The sequence below is a fragment of the Argopecten irradians genome, chromosome 14, assembly GCF_041381155.1.
Source record: "Argopecten irradians isolate NY chromosome 14, Ai_NY, whole genome shotgun sequence".
NCBI classification, from domain to species: domain Eukaryota; kingdom Metazoa; phylum Mollusca; class Bivalvia; order Pectinida; family Pectinidae; genus Argopecten; species Argopecten irradians.
The window spans coordinates 4317192-4340621 of NC_091147.1; the positions used below are offsets into that span (position 1 = coordinate 4317192).

Below are 23430 nucleotides of genomic sequence, written 5' to 3' on the forward strand. Positions count from 1 at the left end.
ATATCAAGATAATACATTTTGAAATATTGGTTGCCATTGTAACAAAACGAAGGCCTCTTATTGGCTGAAAGTTAGGTGATATCAGAGTTAACTGATAATTGGTATATAGAGGCTACGTGGTATGCTGAATAACATGGTATCAACTTCAAAAACATTGGTTGTCATGGAATCAAAATGGAAGCCTATGATTGGTTGAAATTTAGATATATCATATTGTCATATTTAAGTGAAAAATGGTATATAGGGGTTATGAAATATACTGAATAACATGGAATCCCTTTTTTTGAAAAAGGTTGCCATGGAATCAAAATGGAGTTCCCTGATTGGTTGAAACTAAGATATTATTAGATATTAGTGAAAATTGGTACATATGGGTTATAAGGTATTCCGAATGAGAATTTATAGTTTTGAGTTTTTTTAGTTATTTTCAGTTTTAAATGCCTTGTTGCCAATTTTTCGAAATAAATGCCCTCTGATGGGTCAAAATTAAGATTGTATCCTTTGTGGTGCTGGTAATTTTTTTAATCATACATGTATATGTCTAAATCAAATGTAACTCTGTTTCTCTCTTTGTTTAAATCAATATAAAATAATAGTCTTTATCTACATAAGAGACATTGATAATCTTAATTTGTATCTTTTGAGTTTAAGGTGCTGACGAAAATATCCTTCTTTCCAATAATGATTTGATCACTGATATAAAAAAAGGAAACTATTTGTTTCACCCAAAAGCATATCTAATTGTTAGGCTTTTTGTACTCTTAGGGAAAATGCATAAATAAAAATGCAATAATTTTAGAGTACATATGTTAGTTAACAAAATTATATCACTAACTGTTGTTTAATTATGATATCTATGATCAGTTTGAAATTTACGGAAAATATTGGTTTTTTTTTTTTTTTTTTTTAGAAAATTCCTCTTGCTACATTTCAGTCAATGAAATGCGATTTTCCCCGATTTCATTTTTGTTTTAAAAAGTGTCTGTTATGAGATAGCATGTTTTTTAAAATGGTTTAAAGTGTGAACAAAATCGATAACATGCCAAATATTTCGAGCAAACCCAATATCCTCAATTTTTGTTGAGATACAAATTTGAGTTGTTTTTTTTAATTTAATTTGTCGTAAAAATAATTTGTATATATCATTATCAATGGAAATAAAATAAAGAATGAAGTATTTTATATTGACAAATATAGTTAAAAAAAATAAAAAAAATGTTCAAAAGATGGACACAAGGCGTCCCTTTGCTAATACCCAAAGCAATTTTACAAAACATCATTTAAGAGCCTTAATACATTTTTAAAACATACAAAAAGAAAATAAAGCACATAAAAAGTAGTTATGTACCTAGACTGTTATCACTGCAAAATTTGAAAAAAAATCGGCGCGTGGGCGCATTTTGCAACCCCACCATTGTCCTGCCATAATAGCCACTAAGACTTCAGGACGGACGTACTATCTTTAGCGTTCATCCATTTGAGATAAGAGAGTGTAGACAAGGCAGTTTGTGCTTCATGTCACGACATTTTCTCCTTGGAATAGTAAATGTAAGGTCAGTAAGACAATAACCGTTACACCTACCCATCAGTAGGCCGGGCGAACAAAGGTTTCTCAACTCAACATTGGTTGAGTAATTATTGTGTCATATGAAAAAGTCCACCCAAATCCAAAATGGCTGCTCTTTGCGAATTGAATTCTGATCAAGACTTAGTATTGGAACTCATTGACATAGAAACACGTTTGAGATGTCTGTTGTCCATTGAGGATGGCTAACCGATTTGTGATTAAAGTTAAAGGTATATGTCGATTTAAGCTTTATTTTAAGCATAAACATGCATTGATTCTGATCATCGTCTTTCAAACGTATTTCTCGTGATATCATTATTCAACCTATATCCAGCAAAGCGAAATGCATGTAACTGTGTAATGAAAAATGTATCTGTAATTGGCTCATTTTATGAAGCATCGTTTTATCCTTCCGAATAAGATTTTGAAATTTGTTTGCCTAGTAGTTAGTCTGTGTGGTAGATTTACCGTCTATGAAAACAACTACCTTGCGATTTGATGTAAATGAGCTGCAACAAATAATTGACAATTACAATCAATTATCACAAGCTGCAACAAATAATTGACAATTACAATCAATTATCACAAGCAAATTCAAAGATACACACATGTGTCGATCAGAACAAATCTCGCTGAATGCGCAGTTTCGGTCGAGAAAACTTCAATCAGACATCAACGTTTTTGTTCAGCCATTTATTAGGAAAACGTCGAACACTTCGCTAAGCAAGCTGGAACAGAAACGTCATGTCATGGTAATGACTGTTCGGGATACTACATAAAGATGTACTACATATACAATAATGTTGATAAGTGGGAATATAAGGTTGCTTAAGGCTGTCTTGTATTCAATAATATCTCATCAAACTTAACTTTGATATCACACATGCTCAAACACATTTGGTAAGTATTATATATTTAAACTTTGCTAAAACAAATTCCATGGGACCAGAAGAAATAATTGATTGTAACAGAAATGCGCTATAGACTTTCTGAAACTTAAAGTTAATTAAAGTCATGGGCTGATTGTATTCCAAATCAACGTAGTTAATTTGCTAATTCACAAATTGAAAATTGGCAACAATGCCTTCAGCGGCAGATTTTCTATTTTCTACAATTAATTGTATACTTGATTGATCGTATTTAATTTTCTATCATTTGATTCCCCTTTTTCATATTAAAACAATGCTACATCAGCAGTTTCATAACAAAATTCCGGAAAAAATTATTATAGAGTAAAATATTTTTTTCTTGTGGGACCACAAAAATAATTCGTATTAAAGATAATTCGTTATAAGCAAAGTCATTATACGTTTCTCAAAGAAGTATAAATAAAGGGCCAAAAACGGGGCTTTGAATTTACTTTGAATTAAGCAGAAATTCGAATCAAGCATATTCGCCTTCAGAACGTGTATATTGAATCAGATTATAAGCAGATTTAGATGGTAAGAGGGGGTGTGTAAGCAGACAAATGGATAGAGAAAACAATGCCCGAAATTTTTGCTCTGTATTACAGACCTTGAAAATGAAAGCGTTAAGAGCAGTAGTTTTATTTTCACTCTCTAATACATCAAATTCATTAGTATGATCTTCATCCGTAATAGAACGAAAACGAGGAGGTTTGCCATGATGGCATTCGAGAGGATATTTTATGGACTTTGATGCACCTTTACTGAAACCAAATCATTTTTGTCCAATTTATGTTGGTCGTTGTCTGACCTAATAGCAAGAAGAGAGTACAGTGGTTGGTGAATTAGTATCTGTGAACATATGCTACATATACTACAATACAAGAGATAGTGGACAAAATCGTTATAGCATAATACACGTATCTACAGATGTCCTTGATGACCTTAGACGATGAACAACACGACAGATTGTGTACTGTTACCATAATGACAACACTCTGTCGTATCCTTTTACTTTAAACTTAGATATTAAAAAATGTTTTCTACTGTGTCAATTACACTACTTGATCTTCTATATAACTGAATCATTTAATGAAGGCACATAAGTTTTGGTGACACTTATTTTTTGTGTCTTGTTTTCATTTACATATGGTATAGACAATCCATAAAACATTGATGTACAAAGTCTTGTTTATCTGGAATGTTTTGTAAACTTATGAACGTTTCATTTCCAAAGTAAAGACGTGTAAAGACAAAGAATGTCACTATGTAAAGTAAATAGATCATAACCTGTAATCCGAAATATTTACGTATCTCTAACTGATAAGATCTCCGTGCCAGGGAAACTTCTCACGGTCTTGTCACGAACTTGAACTTAACCATTAAAGACCGGAGTTTTCATCTTAGCATCTTACCGATATATCATCTTTACATTTATATCCTTCATAATTCAACAATTTGTCTCTTCTTTATTCGGCTTTAATTTCCGATTATTACGAGGCATTACTTATATGTATGATACAAAAATCAACTATATAACCATAAACATGGGACCAATCTGTCTACCATGTTGTAAGAATAGGAACATGTAGACAACATTTTCCGCTGAATAAACGTTTAAATGAGAATCTCGAACAAAAATGTATTGATTTAAAAATAGACATCCTTCATGATTCTGTCACTGAGTTCATTGACTTGTATACTCTAGGACATAGATGAAAAAATGTCAAGGTCAAAACAAAGTTAGTCGTGTTCGTGACGACCTTACTACAAAAGTTATCTGATAAGGTCTGTTTGATTAACCATACATTGCCTTAACTTTCCATTGCATTGCTATATAAATGTTATAATGTTGGTCAACCTCTCTTCTCACTGCAGGTGTATGTCCTCTGGAAATATATAAGGTCAATGAAGAAAGCTGTCAATAAAACAGTTTTCATGGACCCGATATATATCGTACTTGTATAAGAATATATAACTAATAATTTCAAGCGATATACACTGTACAACTACATTTCATTTCGTTCGGGTGTTAGGAGAATATTTAATGTTTTTACCGGCGTATGCAAAACAAAATGTTTGAAAATTGTGATTCTTATTTTTTTCCATAAGTCGATTGAAATATGAAATATTGATGTCAATGTTGATAATTATCTCTTTAGAGAATTCTTGAATTTTATCAAGGGACTATTTTTCGTAATCAATACGCAATGCATGTCTCTATTACGGCACCACGATAACGTCGATTGTGCTGCATTCTCGGAGTTTGTTTATAAAAACAGAATCAGTCAACCAGAACTTCAGATTACGTACGAAAACATGGAATATTTACCAGTGTCAATAATGCCGCATTGTGATAAATAACGGAATAATACAACTGCTAAGAAGCTGAATAGTATGTTTATTATCTTTGTGAGATGGACATACATGTATGATATTTATCTCGAAATGCGAACATATACAGGTTTGTTATCAACAGGTTTATATATAAAATATAATGTAATTAATAAAATCATAAGAATGAAAATGCAGTTATCTTTCCTATACAAATGAAGAGAATGAATTATGACATAGGATATTGCACAATTATCAACGCAAGTATATATTCAATTATCAAACTACTCAATATAAGAGTCCATGAAAAAATCTAACATAATTGAAAATAAGACGAAGAATACATGATTGAAATCATAAACCGATATATAGTGGAAATTAATTAACATGTAACTATATCGATCTTTATAAATGACGAATCCTGATGGGTACTGAACTATTAACGTGATGTAATGCATATATACATAGATGAGCCCAGAGCAACAACCCCAGTATAACCTAAGAACTATTTAATATAAACTCCGTGCTCGTTAGATAGTTTTACTTGTGCCACAGAAAGACTCTGCGTATCTGTTGACACAGTACGGTGGACCGTTCATTGCGAAATAGCCATGTTGACATTCCCGTAAATGTTTGTCGCCATGACTACATAGATAGTACTTCTTACAGTCCACTTTGTCCGGTATAGCCACACCAGGAGCCTTACCCGCACACGAGTACAACTCAGCGTCTGTAAAGAACAAAACATAGTAAGAAATAGAAAAGTCACACAAGTACAATTCGGCGTCTTACAGGAACTTTTTACGGTTATAAATGGATAACTAAAGAATACAGCTCAGCGTCTGAAATGAACAACGCATGGTTAGAAATAGAGAACTAAAATTCAACAAAATACAATTCTGCGTCTTAAAGGAACCTTTTACGGCTAGAAATGGATAATTAAAGAGTACAACTCAGCGTCTGTAACGAAAAATACTTAGTAAGAAATAGAGACTAAAGTCACATAAGTACAATTTGGGGTCTTTAGGAACAATACATAGCGAAAAATGGATAACTAAAGTCACATAAGTACAAATTGGCGTCTTTAGGAACAACACATAGCGAAAAATGGATAATTAAAGTCACATAAGTACAATTCGGCATCTTTAGGAACAACACATAGCGAAAAATGGATAATTAAATGTCGCATAAGTACAATTTGGCGTCTTAAGGAACAATACATAGCGAAAAATGGATAATTAAAGTCTCATAAGTACAATTCGGCATCTTTAGGAACAATACATAGCGAAAAATGGATAATTAAGTCATATAAGTACAATATGGCGTCTTTACGAACAAACATAGCGAAAAATGGACAATTAAATGTTGCATAAGTACAATTGGGCGTCTTTACGAACAATACATAGCGCAAAATGGATAATTAAATGTCGCATTAGTACAATTTGGCGTCTTTACGAACAAACATAGCGGCGTCTTTAGGAACCAGCATAGCGAAAAATGGATAACTAAAGTCACATAAGTACAAATTGGCGTCTTTAGGAACAATACATAGCGAAAAATGGATAATTAAAGTCACATAAGTACAATTTAGCGTCTTTAGGAACAATACATAGCGAAAAATGGATAATTAAAGTCACATAAGTACAATTCGGCATCTTTAGGAACAACACATAGCGAAAATGGATAATTAAATGTCGCTTAAGTACAATTTGGCGTCTTAAGGAACAATACATAGCGAAAAATGGATAACTAAAGTCACATAAGTACAATTTGGCGTCTTTAGGAACAATACATAGCGAAAAATGGATAATTAAAGTCACATAAGTACAATTCGGCATCTTTAGGAACAACACATAGCGAAAAATGGATAATTAAATGTCGCATAAGTACAATTTGGCGTCTTAAGGAACAATACATAGCGAAAAATGGATAATTAAAGTCTCATAAGTACAATTCGGCATCTTTAGGAAAAATACATAGCGAAAAATGGATAATTAAGTCATATAAGTACAATATGGCGTCTTTACGAACAAACATAGCGAAAAATGGATAATTAAATGTTGCATAAGTACAATTTGGCGTCTTTACGAACAATACATAGCGCAAAATGGATAATTAAATGTCGCATTAGTACAATTTGGCGTCTTTACGAACAAACATCGCGGCGTCTTTAGGAACCAGCATAGCGAAAAATGGATAATTAAGTCACATAAGTACAATTTGGCGTCTTTAGGAACAATAAAAAGTCAGAAATGGAGCACACAGATGCACATAAGTATACATATATACTGTGACGAACTGTCCATTTCTATTAATGTTGCTAGGTGTGCAATTTATCTGCAGTAAAAATAGTATAAAGGTCACTGAAATCAGATTGTTTGACAAGGGGCGACGTATTGGTAAATTTCAAACATAAAATTTAGCGTTATTTGAAATAGGGATACCGCCAACATGTTAATAATATATCTTACACATTATTATACCTCACTTTGATTTAGAATATTCTGATTGGATTAAACTTGAAAACATGACCTTGAATAAGTTAGATATCTCCCCGGATTTGGAAGGCGAGGGAAATAACCCCAGGGAAATAACTTCCCAGGGAAATAACCTGGAAGCTCTGCACGTGACCGGAAGTGGACGTCGTCTGCAACGTCCACCAACAATGGCAACGCTGTCGCTTTTTTTTTTGGAGTCCGACGAATTTAGTAATGTTATTATAAAACATGATTATGTGTTCTTTAACCAGATAACAAGTTTATGAATTAATTTTCATTCTGTTCGGTATAATAAGATAATTGTGTCCCAATGTGTCGGAAGACATCTAGAATTGTCTGCCTGGAAAGAGTTATTTACACTCGGGCTTCGCCCTCGAGAAAATAGCTCTTTCCAGGGAGACACATCTAGATGTATCCCTCCACAGAGGGCCATAATTGTATATTATTCACCTTATGTCTACTTTATAACAACATATTAACACTGACCTGCTGATTGGTTCTCCAACACACATTCACTCCTTGTCTCGTCGAAATAGAGGCCATCGGGACAGTTATCGCTCATGATTCGCTCCTCTAGACAGTATATATACTTCTTACGTGTGTACGGGTGTTTGATTCTTGTATTCAACTCGGCATGATCACATATGTTCTCTACAATATCAAATCGTTTCATTAATGGTCTTAAAGATATGGTACAGGTGCCGTATATATACCTATAAATAAAAATATGTCAGCAAAGTGACAATTACATTATACTAATATTAGTATATTTAGTACTTGTCGGCTTCTAACATATCTTTATTACTCATATATACTTCGGTTCTGTATAATTAATTATAGCTTTTTAAAATTTTAGTATATGTTGCTTTTAATCTTGCTTTTTTATTGTTGCCTTTGTTGCTTTATACATTTATATAACGAATATTGTATAATCCTACGGAGATAAGCAGATATTTATCTAAGTATGTAGTTGACTTCACCCATAACTACACTTAACTCAAATATTTAAATTATTTCAGATTTTTACAAAAAACTGTATTTTAGATATTACTGACAGTGTATTTTAGATATTACTGACAGCTTTTCGATATGGTTGTCTTGTCGAGTACGAACTGATATCTACCTGGTAAAGCTTACTTACCTGAAATAAGCCAAATGTCGACCTCGGCATACTTTTTGTCTGCATGACAGCGGAGTTTGGCGCCATTCCACTTCATAGTGAAGAGAAACGTAGTGTTAACCACCTCCTGACGGACACAGTTATTGTCTGTTACCACGCTCCTGCTACTGTGGAACACGAAATCTTTGAAATTATTCTCATCCTTGAATTTAACTTTCCATCCCAGTTTTCCATAGGGATATCCTGGATTTCCAGAACATGTAAATACAGTTCGTCTTTCTCCGAAAATTTCACCATCTAACGAAAGTTTAGGTACTCCTTTGGCGGGTGCTGTGAACATACAACAAAAGACATTTCATTTAGCAATTAATATGTAATATATAATGGTAATTGATTCTGTTTTATATTATTTAGGATAAATACAGAATGTTAAACCGACAATAGGACCTCAATCTCACCTAAAATGTATTGTGATTATTAAACTGGAGAATTGTATGTCAAGACGTCAACATTACATCATGTTAATATATTGATAATACATTATATAAGTGTTAACCTACTTTTAGCCACTATTTCCGCTGTCTGCGCATATTCCCCATCCACCGCGCATGTGTATGTTCCTTCATCTTTACACTGCAGTCGGCCAAACCGGAAGAAGATGCCGGCTTTATTTCCTCTCATCATTGGCTTGGCCTTGACAAACCTATCGAAATTGGACTGCAGTTTGCCTGTGGCTGCCGTGAGCGTAATGAGGTTGGAGTTGTTCCTGGAAATGACCAGTGATTCCCAGTCTGTGAAATTTTCTATGTAGCACTTAGACGTCACTCGCCGATCTCCCAACACACCCTCATCTCCGCTGAAGAATAATGCTGTTAAACAGAGAACAACGGTCGTTATTTTGATCCAATCAAATTGTAGAAATAATTATTGTATAGTATAGTTCATGGAATGTTGAAATATGAGAAATAAAATAAATATCATGTTACGATAAATGTTTCCCTGTCATATATTTGCATTCACTTGTCACTATTACAGTGTAAGTAACCAAACAAAAGTGAAGACTAATATATGGATAACAGTGTGTGACAATGTTGGCGTCAATTATGTTGCCATGGAAATGTCCAGTTCCTTCAAAATGTCTGTTCCATATTGTGGAATGTATCGTCGTTGATAAACAGTGTTCTTGTTCTAATCTAATTAACCTCAAAGATGAGACCCCAAAATGAGTGAAGAATGTTAAGCCTTGAATTATTGTTTTACGCAATTTATGGTCTTTATAGATGTCAGTAAATCATATTTGAAGATAGTTAATCTTCAAAACAATAGTTAATGCTTAGTTATGTTATAAAATACTCCTTTGATATCGCGATGTTCATGAAATGACCGAAATCATACCTTTAGGAATAGGTGGTGGTGTGGTAGTTGTTGGACCTGTAGCATAAAAATAAGAACACTGTTAAAGGCATATGATGAATACCAGTTGTAATAAACATCAAATAAACAATATAAATGAGCAATTCGTTAAGCTGTTTTCTTATTCAAACGCTGACAACTTATATGATATTGATGCATTAAAGATAAAATTAAGGTTTATAGAAAACCTACAAATAATAGTACAATTATTTGTAGTAACGAAGTTTTAAATGCAGACCTAAAAGTCGCGTGTCAATGTTTCACTCATACTTTTCCATAGTTAAACTAATAGTAATTTACAGGTTCAATTATATATGGGTCAAACTTACGGATTTGACAGGAGTTGGTCGTGTTATCCCAGAACAGTAAAATCTCGTCCACACAAAGACACGAGAATTTGCTGGGTTCTCCCGTCTCCCGACATTTCAGATGATCACTGTACATACAGCTATCTGGGTAACCGGACTGGCAGTCGGAGCCATATGTAGGTCCTTCAAAAAGAATATCCGTAAATACTACATTTTTGAAGTACAATAAAATTCAAAAATGTGTGCGGATCGTTAAATAGGTCTATACACATATTGAGAATGAATAGAGGTCATTCCTTACATTGTTTTGCTACGCACGTTTAGTATGTAGCTAATGAGAAGTATCTATCATTGCAGAACACAAAACGAGCAAGATATGGCATAAAGCTAAGCGAAATGTGCAAGAATGTCAAAATCTTATTTTTTGCGCGTCTTGAACATTACTTTAACAGCATGTCCCTAAAGGAAAGTGATGATATGTTCTACCATCAGACTTTAATACGTACTGATTTTACATCTTGATTCTCTATGATCCCAGAACTGTGTGTCAGTGTCCTTACAGCGACACACATCACCCGACCCATCACTGACAGGAAGGCACTGCAGCTCGTTGTTATGGTTACAGCTATTGGGAAATTCTGCCTGACATGTCTCTCCAAATTCCGGTCCTGCAGCACAATTTATCAACATTTAGCAACATTCGTATTTGGATAATTTATCCTTTTTCAAACTCATGTCTCCGATTAAGATAATGCATAATGAATGAAAAAGATCTACATATTAGCTGCACCAATACTAGTTTACAGCATATCGATATCTAAATTCAGGTTCTACTATAGAATTTACAATATTTAAGGTGAGTTTTTATTGGACGTTTCCTAGACTTTAGACTCCAAAATATGTTTTAATAACACTAAACGGAATATACGAGGTTCATCATAACACCATGCGTGAAATAATTGTTTTATAAAATAAGCTTGCCTAAACAGATATATTATATGAAATATTACTTACTGATTTTACATGTGGTGGCCGCCGAGTCCCAGAAAGTGCTGTTTTCATTCTTACAGTGACACGTGTTCTCCCCTCCCGGTGTCACGGGGGAACACTCCAGCTCACTATTATGGACACAGCTGTTTTTGAATCCAGGTTGACATTTTTTACCGTATCCTGGTCCTGAAGGAAAATATTGGATACACAAAAATGAATATTGAAACAAATGAAAAACTATTACATCAATGTATTCTGTAAAGAGCACTATGGCGAAATAACAATTCAACTCCAATCAGGAGAATATATTCAACAAGATGATCCAAAAACCTTCTGTGATTAAATTAAAATCATTTTTATGTTAAACAAAATTTCATCTCTTGAACATTGCACCACTCAAGATGGAGACACGATGCGAATGGACTATCATCCTATACATTCCGTATGTTCGTATATAGTATTCCTGGATACTGGCTTACTGAGCCGCTATAAAGTATGTACCATTATAATGAGCTGTTTACTTACGCGGTTTACACTTGGACATATCCTGGTCCCAGAACAGACTTGTCTCGTCCTTACACTGACACGTAAACTGTTTACTTGTGGGCGATTTTAAACAATGTAAGTCGGAGTTATGTTGACAACTCTCGAGGAATTTAGACTCACATTTATCACCGTATGCGGGGCCTGAAAAAGACGGGCAATAAGTTCAGAATCCCTTTATTTATAGAATATGTTGTATTAATAATAAGGTAAGACGTATTGAGATATGTTGTAATGATATGCTACCAATCTCTAACTGCAATTTACTTATTCGTTTCGTAGGGTTAGTATGTACTATTAGCAGAACTCGAATTGTTAAGGTTTTTTTTACTTCATTACTTTTCCATTTATTTGGCATTACTGACACATTATTTACAAATGTGATATAGCGGTGCGTTAACGTTCATTTTTAGATGTTCCATTACTTTTTCATTATACAGGTCTTGTTGTATTTTTATGTTAATTCTGTATTCTATTACACAATCTATGTAAACATTAACATTATAGTACATTTTAATTATGTTCTAATATTATTACATACGTTTTGTGCATTTCTTGGTGTCCGTCTGCCAGAATGTCGTTGTCTCGTCCTTACACTGACACTTGTAGTCCCCGGTCGGAGTTGCTGAACATACGAGTTCGGACTTGTGTACACAACTATCAGGGAAATTCGGCTTACACGCTTCCTCATAATCTGGACCTGTGATGTACAGTTAAAAATTTAACCAACTGGTTCTGATTTCGTTACAAACCATCATTTTTGAAATTAAATTTTAACTTTTCGCGGTGTGGCTGTAGAGTAGATATGGCCCAAATATTTCTCAATGGATCAAATGTTCACATATACTTTTTCTGCAAATCGGGAATTATAATCACCGTCAATATCATCGGTTACTGGTAAAGAAACTTAGTATCACGTTCAACGTTTCAAATTATTGTCATTTGTTCTATTATGTTTGTAGGTATTTAGGCGCAATCATGAATAAAACGGATCTTAGAAAAATACTTCTGATGATATGACACTTACGTGTTTTACAGGTCTCTGTTGAACTCTCCCAGAATGTAGATGTTTCGTCACTACACTGACACTGGTAGAGCCCTGTGGTCTTAGACTGGAGACATTTCAGCTGGGAATTATGACGACAACTGTCAACTTTATTAGAGTCGCATTCGTCTCCATAAACTGGTCCTGAAACGATTACAATGTTGTTATGATTTACCTAAATAAATACAATAAAACATGGAATGTGATTGCGTCTTAGGAAACCAACCTCAATTACGTGCATCCAGGACATATTTCAGTTTCAAAACGAGTATGAAACGAATTTGATGATTGAATATTAAAAGGCAGAATAATTATTATTACTCAGTAAATCTAGTGATCAGTTCCATGATAAAAAGTTATCGAGGATCTTTTGAATACACTGTCACAGAAGGACAAGCAAAAGAACATATCTGAACATCTGTAAATTCTATGAAAACTTTGTAAAAATGTAATATTACTCAAATTGTCTTCTAACTGAACAATGTCACTTACTTGGTTTACATGTATTTGTTTGTACATCCCAGTAGGTATCGACCTCGTTTTGACACTGACACGTGGGCTGAGTAGATCCCGGGGGTACCATACATTTGAGCTGGGAGTTGTGTAGACAACTGTCCGGGAGGGCCGATGTACATGTGGCGCCATAGCCAGGTCCTGTATAAAGGAAACCTTACCGATAAATAAGAGTCCACTATTTTACATTAATCGTAGAAATATGTCAATGACTTAAATAAGTTCAATTCATCAGCTGTATATATATTTATCAAATCTATGGCTAGAAGAGGGCTAATATAAGCGTAGTCTGTTGCTCAATTCTACTGATTATTATCAATAAAATTGGTTGAATAATAATGGCAGATAATATTTTATAATGCATTAGAAGACGGAATGAATATGACCATTTAAGTTTTATGGCAATCAGACGGTCAATCTGATTAAAATACAGATCCTTATTATCACTACGTTTGATATGAGGATCTGACAACATCCCATTAGGGGTCACGTCAGGATGACCTTTGGAAATGACCAATCAAATTGGCACTGCCAGAATCTTGACTGGGGACGAACTAGTTTGAAAAAAACTGTCCGAATTATTTTCGTGTATGTAGTCATCTCGCCCAAAGTGCATAACAATGCTAAATGTATAAGCTTACTGGGACCAAATAGCTTTATCAATTGAAGTAGAAATGTGTAGAAAATGTATTTGATCTGGAGTACACGTGGTAAAAGGTCATCCGAACGTGACCCCATATGGAATATTGTCAGATCCTATATTGAACGGAGTGGTTATAAGGATATGTATTTTAATTAGATTGTCAGACGGTTTGATAAGTCATGTGACATATTGATAATATAATTGTTTTATTGGTTGGTTCAACTATTATCGGAAAATGGCAATTAAAATTGAATCTGTTTTAATATAAGATAATTGATAAATTAACTATAAAACTTTTAATGCCACCAGACTTTTGGATCACTATTTAATGTATCGGGGTTAATGTAGAATTTATTTCCCTGTTTATATGCACATATTAAGTACATGCAAAATTACATTTATTCATAAATCACTTTTGGTGTTTGATCAAATTAATCAGAGATCAACAAGAAAGTCCACATACGTTTATCACAGGAATTTTGACCAGGATTCCAGAACGTGGCAGTCTCATTTCCACACTGACAGATGAATTCACCGGTTTCGGCGGAAGGGAGACAAACCAAGTCTGATTTAAACATACAGCTGTCCTGGTAATTCTTGTCACAGGGACCTCCATATTCCGGACCTAAACGGAAAAAGATCATGCTATGTAGATTCGTGACAATTGTAATTCCCTTATTACACATAAAATGTAGGTAAATGTTTCTGATATTGTCAAAAGATGTTAATATCACTCTGTTTAAAATAAATTACAAAAACACGTATGTTAAACACAAAGAGACAAACATATCGAAGGGAAGACAAGTACACGTATACTGTTTATAGACTCGCATAAATAAATTTGGGATATACGACAATTTAAGCAAGGATGGTTAAGTTTTGTTAAATTTGACAAGGGTGGGTTAAATCAATTTCCTTTTTTTCAAATGGAATGTTTGCAAGTCATCGAAAATCTTGAACTTTAAACAAGCTAACTTATCAGGCTCCGTTACAAATCAATGCTTGAGAAAATCAATGTGCAATTTGCGCAAGCTATACAATTGTATGGAAGAAAGTTAGAACGGAGTACATTTGTTTAATTAATGTCCATTCTAACTGACAAAATCCATTTTGATTTTTTAAACACACATTTGTATAATACCTGTAATGCACGATTTACCCATACCCTACTTACGTGATTTACATGTGGTATCAACAGGATCCCAGAATGTGTTCACTTCATCTGCACATTGACAGGTGTATTGGTTTGATGATATATTCACTGTACATCTCAGCTGGTCATTATATTCACAATTTCCAGGGACGTCCTGATCACAACCAGATCCATACGTAGGTCCTGTTATAAAACAGAGAAGTGAACTAATTGTAAGCAAATTATAATAACATTTGATCCAGTTATTGGTGTAATCTTTAAATTCAATTGAGGAAACGAAAAGTTCGAGTAGATAAAAACTTGTTCCACGAATGCAAAATTTCATTAAGAAATAAAACTCAAATTCATATAAAATTTTACAGATTTTTGTTTGATTTTGTTTAATCGATTTTATTATTTTTCACAAATAATCTGTACTGGTACGGACTACCGCAGTATAAGGTAAGTAAAAGGTTTGTTTATTAATGTAATCGTTTGATATTGTAAAATTATGCCGTTTCACATACATGATAATTTACGTTCTCTTTAACATTGTATATCCTTGGTGATATCTCAATATAATTATTTCACGTACTCTAAATAGAAATACGTATTAATATACTCAACGTTTTAGTGTTATATAAATACCCTACGTACTTAATTTGTACTGCAGCGACTGGCTATTTTATTAGTATAACATACTCAAAGTTTTGGTGTTATATAAGTACCCTACGTACTTGTTTTACACTGCAGAGCCTGGCTGTCCCAGTACGTGGACGTTTCGTTGTTACACCGACAGGTCGGCACACCAGTGGCGCCTGTGTCGGTACATACCAGATCACTGTTATACAGACAACTGTCAGGGAAGGAGTTGTCACACGGGCTTCCATAGCCTGGTCCTGGGAAACGACGTTAGCAAACGTTATTAACGAAAAAACGTAGTCATTAAATCTTTAGCTCAATAAGAATATCATACAAAATCACAATTTTAATAACAAGCCTATCGCTGCCACCTAAATGATAACTTGTATAAAATGAAAATCTATACTTGTGAATAAATTCGCTAAATAAGATATATAATATTTATATAAGTTTATAGTAAAACCAGAAACGATTAGCTCCGACTTACTCATTTTACAGGTATTATCGGAAGGTTCCCAAAACGTAGTGTTTTCATCCACACACTGACATACATGTGTTCCAAATTCAAGCGAAAATGAACAGGTCAGCTGTGTGTTTGATAGACAGCTATCCCTGTATGATGCGGAACAATTGTCCCCGTATGCTGGTCCTGTGCGAACATACAACACAGTGTAAACATTACTATACATTATTGCATATTTGTACATTTATGGCTTATTAAATCAAAATTAGAAAATATTTCGTTAACTAATATTTGATGGAAATCAAAAGGAACCAGGAATATTTAAAATTCAAAATAACATATGTTACGTACTTGGTTTACATTTGGTGTTCGCAGACTCCCAGAATGTCGAGGTTTCATTTCGACACTGACAAGTACTTTTTGTTCCGTCAGGAGACAACATACATTCAAGCTCCGACGAAAAGGCGCAACTATTGATTTCCCCAGGCGAACAATCCTGGTTGTATTCAACCCCTGAAATTACCATAATCATCGTCATATAAATCATCGCTATCATCTTCCAAAGCATGTAATTTGCATTCACATCATACGTTGTGTTCCTATAACTTAAATCTCATAAAACATAAAGCAATGCCTATATTGTACCAACGTTAGTTCACGATGGATGTCTATTATTGGACTTGTCCGTAGTATAGATACCAATTGTATTGTGTGGTTGCTATGGAGGCAATAAGCTGACCACAATCATATCTAGGAAAAACTTGAAAACTGTAAACCATATCAGAAATTCAAAGCAGTCGAAAGCATAGATATACGGTACATTTGTAATAAATTCCAAAGCTAGTAGCATTATTATAAATTATATTCCAATTAGATATCTCATCCGTGTTCCCGACTTTACGTACGTGTGTCACATGTTTTGGTGTTGTTGTTCCAGTAGTCAGCAGCCTCGTTCTCACACTGACACCTACCGACGCCATCTTTATCACCAACACATACCAACTGTGAGTTGTAGGAACAGCTGTCTGTTAGGTTTGTATCACATTGTTGTCCATACGAAGGTCCTAGAAGAAACCAAGAAAATTATACGTTAATATAATAAGCAATTATTTAATACATATACCGTTTTTTATCAATTTAATTTATATTTATATAATAATCCACACTAGTTATATTAAAGTTAGAAGCGGTGTCATTATTTGTTTAATTTCATTTGGATAGGAGGAAAATAGGTGGTATTTTTGTCAAATTCAATACGAAACCATTTCAGAAATCAAAGGCTTAATGTTATACCGTATCAAATTGAAGGTATAAGGACAAGACGGAAAGTAAGTAAAAGTAACATAAGTTAAAAAATACACTTACGTTTTTCACACGCGGCATCGTCTGGACTCCAGTAAGTTGAGGTTTCGTTCATACACTGACATACTGAGTTCCCTTTGTCGTTCGGTAGACACACTAGCTGGTCGTTGTGGATGCAACTCTCAGAAAACTCGGGAAGACACTGGTCCCCATAAGATGGCCCTGTTGTTGTAGACAATATTTAAATCTGGCATGTAACGTTTTTATTAAGAATACAAAGAAACAAAATAACGCTTCCGTTGGTAATGACACGCCTGATTGATTTGAAACACACAAAGGGCGATAACTTCTTGGTTTATGATGATAATATACTTAAATTGTTGTATTAATATCTCCATAACATAAAAAAATCTACATTCAAGTAAATCCATAAACAGGATTGTTGAAACTGATTCGAAAGAGTATAAACACTGAAAACTGACTGCAAGTGTAGACAGTTTCCATTTTGTATGATAACGGGTTTTGTACACGTTAACTTAATTATGTGTTAGAGAATCTCTGTTATAAATTCGGTTTATGTTTTAAAGGGTTATCCCCGCGAATATCGGGGTAGGAATAACATGTCACACGTGACATCATCAATACACGGGGTCAACATTGTTGACGACGTCACGATATCCCTTTTTAGATTACTTACGTGTACTACAGGTTGACGTGACATTGTGCCAGAACGTTTCAGTCTCGTTTGTACACTGACACACAAATTTTCCAGATAGTTTGTCCTCATTACATGTTAACTGTTTATTGTGCTCACAACTGTCTGGGTAGGTAGGATCACATATTTCGCCGTAGGACGGTCCTATAACAAATGATTATGTAAGGGTATTTGAAATATTAAAAAACCTAGACATTCAAATTCAAATAAAAAGATTCTAGATGTGTAATTTATTTGTATTAAAAGTATTAAAACCGTACACACAAAACCTTTCTTTCCTAAATAAAAAAGAACCACATATCTGTGTTCCTAACTCGATCATATAAGAATCATGTGACGTCATGGTTCCAATGGCGAGATATAACGTATGGTACATAAAACTCAGGGGCATAGGAAGCGGGGGGGGGGGGGGGGGGGGGGGGGGGGCAGCGGGGGGGCAGGGGGGGCAACTGCCCCCCCCCCGTTCCCCAGGCGGGGGGGGGGGGGGCAAACATGTCTTTTTGCCCCCCCATTTTCGCCGACTGAAATTTTCTAAAAATGCTTATTTGAAAGAAAAAAGGGTCCTCCTGCATATTTTTCGTACTTCATTCTAGAAAATTTTCCGCTGCGCGGCGCATTTCAAGCACATAATGTCAAACCTTAAATATTAAAAATTCAATACACACAAACTAAACTAAAAATGTCCATCAAGGGATTCTATGTACTATTTAAAAAAAATGTCTCTTAAAAGATCAATTTGTTTATATGTCTTAGCGAGACAATTAATTCATTTTTTTATGTTACACAACAATGTGCCGATGGTGTGAAGCCGGTATATTCAGATCGAGTAGGGTTGCATAATGTTATGACGACACAATTATCATTTCTAAATGCAGGTAGCTTTAAATCGAAAAATTACCATGTTAAGAACGCTTTATAATCATTAAAATTTATCGTAAAACTCATCTCAGCCATTCTAAATCGTAATTTTTTTCCCGGGGGAGACCCCCGGACCCCCCTAACACCAAATTCTCGCGCCTTTGGGCGCTCGCAAATACATCAAAATGCATCGTAAAACTCATCTAAGCCATTCTAAATCGTAATTTTTTCCCAGGGGAGACCCCCGGACCCCCAAAACACCAAAATCTCGCGCTTTCGGGCGATCGCAAAATTATCAAAATACATAAAACTCATCCCGGGGGTCACCCTCAGACCCCTAATAAAACACCAAAATCTCGCACCTTCGACGCTCACACGCTAATTTGGCCAATTTGCGTATTCGTTAATTTCCTTTTAGCGACTCCATTGTCTATAAATGTGTACAAGGATTAAATTTAGTGATATATGAAAAATGTATATAAAGCATACATGGTTGGGAGTTGAATTAATCTCCTCCTGTAGGTGCGGCGGGGGGGGGGGGGGGTTACAAAATATTGAGGATCTTTGCCCCCCCATGACGTTTCATCTTCCTACGAACTATCATATCCAGTTTAACTACCAAACTGCCCTTACTGGATATGATAGTTCTTATATAATGAAGACAATTATTGTGCCCTTACGTGGTTTACAGGTAAGACTAGAATCCTCCCAGAAGTCTGCTGTGACATTTCTGCACTGGCAGGTATTGTTATCGCCGTCCTCCATAGGCAGGCACTGTAACTGACTGCTGGGCTGACAGCTATCAGGGAACGACTTGTCACAGTGGCCGTCATGTGCTGGTCCTGATCATACATCAAAGTAAGGATTTAAAGTTTACACACCATTAACATAATTATAAATCAAGATATTTACAAAAGGTTAAAGTGCATGTTATTCATCTTGAGTGGTGTCAAATAAAGTTGTATTGCTAGTTTTTGTTATTTCCGACAACATAATTTACATTTTTAAATTTAAAAAAAATTATTTCAGTTTGTTTACATCTGAGGATGAGTCAGGTTATTACGATTTTAAAAAGATCGAGAATATGAATTCAATATGTATTATAAGAACTTGGTTTTGCGGTTGTTATTCATTGCATAGTTTCTAAATATCATGTTTTGTTATATGGAATATCTACATACGTGGAGAACACTTATTCAGTTCTGTATTCCAGAAGGTTATAGACTCGTTCTGACATTGACAGATGCTACTTCCGTTTTCTGTCGTAGCACACACTAACTCGTCCTGGTACTGACAACTCGTGGTTAGCTCCTTCATGCAGTTAGACCCGTACTCTGGTCCTGTTGGTGTCAAATATTGGGGTTAGAGGTACAATTCATGCGAAAAAAAAGTCAAACTGATGTTTATTTAATAAATGGTTGCAGTTGCTAGATATAGTTCAATTATTTAATATAAAATTGAATTATTATTAGTCTGTTGCGTTTCATGACTATATACAACGTATAAGATTTTATCATTGTTATTACGAATGGATGTCTTCTAGCTTTCAGGGGTTACTAAATATGACATACAACATTTACTAAGTTTTCATTAAACCAACAAAATATATTCAAAATCAAAGTTAAAATATATGTAAATATAACAGTCTGAAGAGCTCCCTTGAATCGGGCGAAAGCGCTCACTAGTGAGTCGTTATTGTTTTTATTATATATATATTCAAATATTCATACTTTGTTGACATCTTGCTTCCGTTGGATTCCAGAAGGATGCGGTTTCGTTGTGACACTGACAGTTATATACACCCGTCTCGTCCGAGTAGCGACAACTCAGCTCAGTGTTATAGAGACAGCTATCCACTAAGTTACTGAGACATTGGTCACCATACTCTGGTCCTAGAAAAAGAGAACATAATAGGTGATCTCAGGAAAAGAGGATTTCATCAGAGGGTTGACGCAGTCAAATCGGTACGGTTGTTTGCCTTAACGGCCTATAGTTATGATCATTTCAGGACGGCGTCCCATGTATGCAATGCGTTTAAACTGAAAAAAAATTGAATTTTGATCTAAACGTTATTGCAATGTTTAAATTAACATGAACCGGAACACTGGAAATTTTTCTAACGTTCCTTGATAAATTTAATACTTACTTTGTTTACAAATCTCAGAGGACGGATGCCAGAAATTGGATGTTTCGTTACGGCACTGACAGGTATAGTTCTCTGCACTCTCTGATGGTAGACATTCCAGTTGAGACTGAGGTTGGCAACTCTCCGGGTAATCCATGTCACAGGAAGAACCGTACTGTGATCCTGTGATATATGCATTTATACCTATAGTCATATCAACCGCTGTGACCTAAGTCTAATGGAACGATCACTCAAATAAAACTTAAAACCTTTTTGAGATTCATACAGACAATATATGGAAATTTAGCGGTAAATGTTTATTTTTTTTGGTTTATTTTACGTGCTATTTATGGACATGTCAGGTCTGCATGTGGAGAAAAACCGACCAGTGGTCAGTACCTAGCAACTGCCCCACATTGGATTCGAACTCGTGACTTACAGGTAGAGGTTTTGTAGTGATGTGCCTTAAATATGTGAAACTCCACTAGAAAAAAAATAAATGATACATGTAAAAAGCGGTTAAATTAAACCATAACTTACGTGATTCACATGTAGCAGATGTTGGATCCCAAAACGTGGTTGTCTCGTCTGCACACTGACATACGTATGTGTTAGAGTGGTTGGAATAAAGACATTGGAGTTCTGACTTGTGTTCACAACTGTTGGGGTATTCTGATGAACACTCACTTCCGTACGAGGGTCCTAAAACATAGGATATGTGAAATATTTGTTTACATGTTGTCTCCGAAACAATAGAAATATCGTTTGCTTGTGTCTATTACAGATAAAACTGATACAATTTAAATAATATATAATATATATTAATAAAACAACTTACGCTTGTCACAATGCCGCTTTGAGGGGTCCCAGAATGTAGAGGATTCGTTTATACACTGACACACACGGGTACCATGCTCGTCTGATAGTAAACAATTAAGTTCCTCCTGAGGGGCACAACTTTCTGGGAATTCCGGGTCACATGCTGATCCGTATTCTGGCCCTGTACACATATTGATATAATTTTTATATTACTGTTCGAATAGAAATTCATTGTTAAAGCATAAATGCTTTTGAGTAGAACACGTGTTATTAAATGATCTCAATCAAAACAGTTTTAAAATACAAAAGAATTGGGAAGCAAAACATGCTTTCAACCATGCAGAAATTGTATGAAAGCAAAGCATTGCGATATTTAAACACGAAAGCAATATGCGGAGACATACCACTATGCGAATATCGGTTATGGTTCAAAAGGTAAAATTAAGAAAAGAAACTTAGTCGTTCATTATTGTTCTTACTTGTTTTACATTCAGATTTTGTAGATTCCCAGAATGTCGCCGATTCGTTTATACATTTACATGTGGCTTTCCCTGTAGTTTCGGACACCGTGCAGGTTAGGAAATCTTTGTGTCGACAGCTATCTCTATAGCCAGGGAGGCATTCATCTCCGTATTCAGGTCCTAAAGTCACAGATGTAATGACATATGTATACAGTAAATCACATGTGTCAAACATTTAATATCAACGGTACGGTCCGGATAACAAGGAATCCTTACAATCTAATTTCTTGGGTTTATCTTATTCAATGTTATTTTCATTTGTCTTTTTGTACATTTTTGTTCATTCTATAGTATATGGCTGTGTTTGTGTTACGTGAGTCTTGATAAACATGCGGACTGCCTTCAATTGGACAGTATATCTCATACCATTTTATTATCACTGCGCAATATGTCAATAGTTTGAAACGTTAAATTTATGTACGCAGATTGGGACGCGTATACAGATTAGAATCATTTTACACCTATAAAAAATGTTGTCAGTCACGGTATGTAATATTATAATATAATCATGGTCTGTGCTGACTTATAATTTATAATCCAAAAACATAATTGATATCATACTTACGAGTTTCACATTGACTGCTTTCTTCACGCCAGTAGGTAGAATCCTCATTGGCACACTGACAAATGTATTCTCTGCTTTCGTTTGAATATAAACACTTTTGTTCGTTATTAAACTGGCAGCTATCAGGGAAAGCTCCATCACAACCTTGTCTGTTACCTGGTCCTAAGAAGAGTTAAATGTAAAATGTAACAACATATTATGATCACAATGATCAAGGCTAAAAAGATTAAAATATCGATATGTAAACTTTGTACACGAGTAAAACATGTGAAAATAAAGTGAAAAAATGAACAAAAATAATAATCCAAATAATATCTGACTGTAATTTGCATTCATCTATAACACAAATGACAAAACACTAGTTTTGCTAGTTTATAGTTATCACATAACTGACTCGTTCTGCTAGGTC

General features: G+C 34.7%; 1 protein-coding gene across 1 annotated transcript in view; it reads right to left on the bottom strand.

The window, feature by feature from the left end:
* Positions 1-4853: 4853 nt before the first annotated feature.
* LOC138308119 (uncharacterized) overlaps positions 4854-23430 on the bottom strand; it is a 62329-nt gene continuing 43752 nt past the window's right edge. The window contains exons 54-81 of the mRNA XM_069249064.1: positions 23022-23183; positions 22415-22576; positions 21955-22116; positions 21657-21818; positions 21138-21299; positions 20722-20883; positions 20173-20331; positions 19672-19833; positions 18116-18277; positions 17482-17640; positions 17022-17180; positions 16468-16629; positions 16141-16302; positions 15749-15910; positions 15054-15215; positions 14343-14504; positions 13216-13377; positions 12706-12867; positions 12220-12378; positions 11661-11822; positions 11160-11321; positions 10652-10813; positions 10167-10328; positions 9820-9855; positions 8985-9293; positions 8446-8754; positions 7791-7955; positions 4854-5536 (exon numbers count right to left, since the gene is read on the bottom strand). Of these exons, the coding sequence (XP_069105165.1) occupies positions 5337-5536; positions 7791-7955; positions 8446-8754; positions 8985-9293; positions 9820-9855; positions 10167-10328; positions 10652-10813; positions 11160-11321; positions 11661-11822; positions 12220-12378; positions 12706-12867; positions 13216-13377; positions 14343-14504; positions 15054-15215; positions 15749-15910; positions 16141-16302; positions 16468-16629; positions 17022-17180; positions 17482-17640; positions 18116-18277; positions 19672-19833; positions 20173-20331; positions 20722-20883; positions 21138-21299; positions 21657-21818; positions 21955-22116; positions 22415-22576; positions 23022-23183 (4733 nt within the window). The 3' untranslated portion in view covers positions 4854-5336. The remainder of the gene's footprint in view (positions 5537-7790; positions 7956-8445; positions 8755-8984; positions 9294-9819; positions 9856-10166; positions 10329-10651; positions 10814-11159; positions 11322-11660; positions 11823-12219; positions 12379-12705; positions 12868-13215; positions 13378-14342; positions 14505-15053; positions 15216-15748; positions 15911-16140; positions 16303-16467; positions 16630-17021; positions 17181-17481; positions 17641-18115; positions 18278-19671; positions 19834-20172; positions 20332-20721; positions 20884-21137; positions 21300-21656; positions 21819-21954; positions 22117-22414; positions 22577-23021; positions 23184-23430) is intronic.